The sequence below is a fragment of the Erigeron canadensis genome, chromosome 3 (genome assembly GCF_010389155.1).
Source record: "Erigeron canadensis isolate Cc75 chromosome 3, C_canadensis_v1, whole genome shotgun sequence".
Taxonomy (NCBI): Eukaryota; Viridiplantae; Streptophyta; class Magnoliopsida; order Asterales; family Asteraceae; genus Erigeron; species Erigeron canadensis.
In genome coordinates, this window is record NC_057763.1 from 14548790 (window position 1) to 14553620 (window position 4831).

The following is a 4831-nucleotide window of genomic DNA, read 5'->3' on the forward strand; positions in this document are numbered from 1 at the left end:
CATGCTGGGTTTCCCAAGTATACTCTGAGCTTTTATGGTGCTTCCATTGCACCTTAAAAGTCCGTACCGTCTTATTATTTACTTTCCTGAACTCTTCTTCCACAATAGCAACCGATTCCTCCACATAAGTTAACTTCTTGTCAAATTCTATTTCATGCAAAGGAACACATGTTGCATCATCAATAAGACATTTTCGGAGTTGAGACACATGAAAAGTATTATGATTTCGGGATAATTCTTCCGGTAAGTCCAATTGGTATGCTAATTTACCAACTCGGGCTATAATTCGAAATTGGCCTATAAACCGTGGACTTAATTTTCCACGTTTACGAAATCATAGCAAACCCTTCCATGGAGATACCTTTAACATGACTTGATCACCAATCGCGAATTCAATAGGTCTTCTCCTAACATCGGCATATGATTTTTGTCTATCTTGAGCGGCCTTGAGTATTTCACGAATTTCATCTATCCTTTGAGTAGTTTCAAGCACTACATCGGTTCCACCTAATTCTCGTTGTCATACTTCTCCCCAAAAAATGAGAGTTTGACATCTTCTACCATATAGCATTTCATACGGAGGCATTTATATGCTAGCATGGTAACTATTATTATATGAGAATTCGGCTAAAGGTAAATGCACATCCCATGACCCTCCAAAATCAATAATACATGCACGCAACATGTCCTCTAATGTTTGAATGGTTCTTTCACTTTGCCCGTCCGTTTGAGGATGATATGCGGTACTAAAATATAACTTAGTACCCATATCTTCATGAAAGTTCTTCCAAAAATGAGAAGTGAATCTTGTATCTCTATCTGCAACAATGGAGATAGGAATGCCATGCCGGGCTACAACTTCCTTTACATATATATCGGCTAGCACTTCGGAAGATGATGACTCACGAATGGGTAAAAATAAAGCACTTTTTGTCAATCGATCCACAATTACCCATATAGCATCAAATTGATGCTTAGGAGTCTTGGGAAGTTTGGTGATAAAATCCATAGTCAAGTGTTCCCATTTCCATTGAGGAATGTCAAGTGGTTGAAGTTTCCCATATGGTTTTTGATGTTCCGCTTTAACTTGCAAACAAGTTAAACATCTTTCCACATACTTGACTATATCACGTTTCATACCCAGCCACCAATAATCAACTTTCAAATCATGATACATTTTCCTTGCACCGGGATGAATGGAATATTTGGACCTATGTGCTTCATCAAGGAGAGTTTCTTTTAAAGTACATGAAAATGGAATCCAAATTCTTCCATAACGAGTCATGAGACCACGAGAATCTTTAGAGAAATGTTCTAATTGCCCTTTAATTCCCTCTTGTTTAGGGTCATGTTGTAATGCTTCTTCTTGTGCTTCTTTTATACGCTCCATGAAGTCATTGGTAATCATTACCCACAAGGGTGAAACACGAATTGAAAAATGAGAACTTTTTCTACTCAAGGCATCGACTACCACATTAGCCTTTCCAGGATGATATAAAATTTCACAATCATAGTCCTTTAACAAATCTAACCACCTCCGTTGATGGTTATTTAGATCACGTTGTTCAAAGAAACATTTAAGGCTCTTATGATCGGAATAAATGGAAAATTTAACGCCATACAAATAATGACGCCAAATTTTTAATGCAAAAACAACCGCCGCAAGCTCCAAATCATGAACGGGATAAAGCTTCTCATGAATTTTTAATGGTCTTGATGCATAAGCTATGACTCGCCCTCTTTGCATGAGAACACACCCAAGACCATTAAATGAAGCATCACAATATACCACAAAATCTTCAATTCCATCCGGTAAAGTAAGAATGGGAGCTTGACTCAAGTTTTCTTTTAAAGTTTGAAATGCAGTTTCTTGCTCACTTTTCCATTCAAACTTTTCATTTTTTCGAGTTAATTTGGTAAGAGGCGAGACAATCTTGGAAAAATCCTGAATAAAACGCCGGTAATAACCCGCCAATCCAAGAAAACTTCGAATTTCAGTTGGGGACCTAGGAGGTTCCCACTTCATAATTGCACTTATCTTCGCCGGATCCACTTTAATTCCATCTTGACTAACTACGTGTCCGAGAAATTGTACTTCTCGCAACCAAAATTCACATTTAGAAAACTTTGCATATAACTTTTCTCGACGAAGTGTTTCAAGAATTTCACGAAGATGTCTTTCATGATCGGTTTGATTCTTAGAATAAATCAAAATATCGTCAATAAAAACAATTACGGACTTATCAAGAAAAGGACGACAAACCCGATTCATAAGGTCCATAAAAGCCGCGGGAGCATTAGTCAAACCAAAAGGCATGACTACGAATTCATAATGACCATAACGGGTTCTGAACGCGGTCTTTGGAACATCTTCTTCACAAACTTTAAGTTGGTGATAACCCGAACGAAGATCAACCTTGGAGAAATAGGATGGTCAGTTGATCAAAGAGATCATCAATGCGAGGCAAAGGATATTTATTTTTGATGGTAACTTTATCGAGTTCACGGTAGTCAATACACATCCGTAAACTACCATCCTTCTTTTTAACAAACAAAACAGGAGCACCCCATGGAGAACTACTTGGGCGTATAAAACCTTTATTAAGAAGTTCTTGGAGTTGATCCATCATTTCTTTCATCTCAGTTGGAACAAGACGATATGGAGCTTTAGCAATGGGCGTTGCACCCGGAACAAGATCAATCTTGAAATCAATTTGTCTATCGGGAGGTAGACCCGGTAGATCATCGGGAAAAACATCAACAAATTCATTGACAACCGAAATTTCGGATAAGGATTTAGATTCCTTAGTAGGATCAACAACATGAGCAAGAAAGGCTTTACACCCACGAGAAATAAGTCGACGAGCTCGGGCATAAGTACACAACGGTAACGAATCTTGATTCCTTTCACCATATATGATCATATCTTTACCGTTAGGAGCCTTAAGATGAACACTTTTATCAATACAACAAATATTTGCCTTATGTTGACCGAGCCAATCCATTCCCAAAATCACATCGAATTCTCCTAAACTCATAGGAATAAGGTTGGCATTAAAGTTTTCGAAATTTATAGTCAATTTACAATCTAGATACACATTCTTAATCACATAAGTTTGGTCCCCCGCTACTTCCACTAACAAAGGGGATTCAAGGAAAGAGAATTGTAAAGGAATACATTTAGTGAATCGGGTGGCTACAAAGGAACGGTTTGCTCCCGAATCAAATACAACTTTAGCGGGAGTATCATAAATAAGAAAGGTACCTGAAAGCACATCGGGTGTTTCCTTTGCTTGAGCCACTGAGATTTGGAATGATCTTCCCTTAGGAGTTCCTACTTGTTTTGCTACCTTCTTCTCATTCACCTTTCTTACCTCCGCTTGTCATTCCTCCTCCGACAACAATGGGCAAGCACTTTTCATGTGCCCTTCGTTGAAACAATTAAAGCACACAGTAGGCTTCCTTGGAGCAACTTTACAATCTCGGCTAATGTGACCCGGTTGGCCACAATTAAAGAACCCCTTTTTAGGAGGTAAACGGCAAAATCCAGAATGATGTTTTCCACAATTTGTACAAGTAGGAACATTTCTCCTAGAAGAGCTACTCCCTGAGCTTCCACTTGGTCGGAACTTTTTATTCGGAGAATCACTTTGTTCCACCTTCCTCTTCAAAGAGTCTTCATCTGGCATACCTTGTTCAACTTCATGCCATCTCGCCACATCCACTAATTGAGGAAATGAATCAACTTGCAATAGAGTAATCTTTTCTCGAATACTCTTGCAAAGCTTTCGATAAAAGTATTCTTTCAACAATTTGTCATCCTTCAAATACTCGGACAAAATTGGGCTTTATCAAGAAACCGCACCCGGAATTCATTTACATTCATACTTCCTTGGGAGTCATTCATAAACTCGCTTCTAAGTCGAGTCACATCGGCCTCGGATCTAAACTCCTTAAAAAAAGCCACTTTGAAATCGGCCCAATCCATCTTTATCATAGCATCTTCTCCTTTCTTCACCATTTCACTATCCCACCACAACTTAGCTCTATCCACCAACATACTTGACCCATAAAGAGTTTTATCTTCCGGGGGAGTCTTTGTAATACGGAACGCTCCCTCAATTTCATTCACCCATCTAGTACTTACAATAGGGTCCGGGTCCCCATTGTACTTGGGTGGTTTAGCAATGGTGAAATTCTTTAGGTCATAAGGCTTTTCCATTGTTGGTTTCACTTGAACTTCATGAGTTTGAATTTCTGGTGCTTGATCTTTAGGAAAACGTTTATCAAATTCTTCTTGCACCGATGAAGCCACTTCTTCTTTTATTTTATGAGCAATGTAATCATTCATTGCTCCTTCTAGTGTTTTATTTAATTTCTTGATAATAAATGGAGAAAAATTCTCCAAAGCCTTCCCTATTTGTTCACTTATAAAGTCACAGGTTATATCTTCCCGTTCAACTATCACTTCATTGACTATACTCTTGTCTTTATCACGATTTGATCTATCTTCACCTTGAGATGAATCCATACTACAAAATTCAAGAAGTTTATTAATATCACATTTCATTCATGACTTAGTCTCTAACACCTCAAACATTCGCATTCGGTAATCTTTGTATTTAGTAAGCTCAATTTAGAACGTAATAGCTTATCACCGATAATAGGCCGGCTCTATTATGATCATAAACTATTTCATTTTAAATCGACCTTACTAAATACTTCAATTCTCAAACACAAATGTCCTAAAACCTAAGGTCAAAGTCACTTCCTATGGTTCAAGTCTAGGCATCCTAATTAAAAGATTGAATACCTAAATCCCTTGAACCAT

At 38.0% G+C, this 4831-nt stretch overlaps 1 protein-coding gene across 1 annotated transcript; it reads right to left on the reverse strand.

Moving 5' to 3' along the window:
• Positions 1–3383: 3383 nt before the first annotated feature.
• On the reverse strand, positions 3384–4531 carry LOC122591541. The gene is made up of 2 exons (XM_043763804.1): positions 3832–4531; positions 3384–3724 (listed from the first exon to the last, which is right to left on the reverse strand). Exons 1-2 carry the CDS (start codon positions 4529–4531, stop codon positions 3384–3386), a joined length of 1041 nt encoding a protein of 346 aa, XP_043619739.1.
• Between the last annotated feature and the right edge of the window lie 300 nt (positions 4532–4831).

Excerpts from the sequence above, each read along its gene's own strand:
- LOC122591541 (XM_043763804.1), bottom strand. The coding sequence starts at position 4,531 with ATGGATTCATCTCAAGGTGAAGATAGATCAAATCGTGATAAAGACAAG. Across the intron at positions 3,725-3,831 it reads TAAAGCCCAATTTTGTCCGA|TGGATGTGGCGAGATGGCAT; the intron begins GTATTTGAAGGA and ends TTCCTCAATTAG.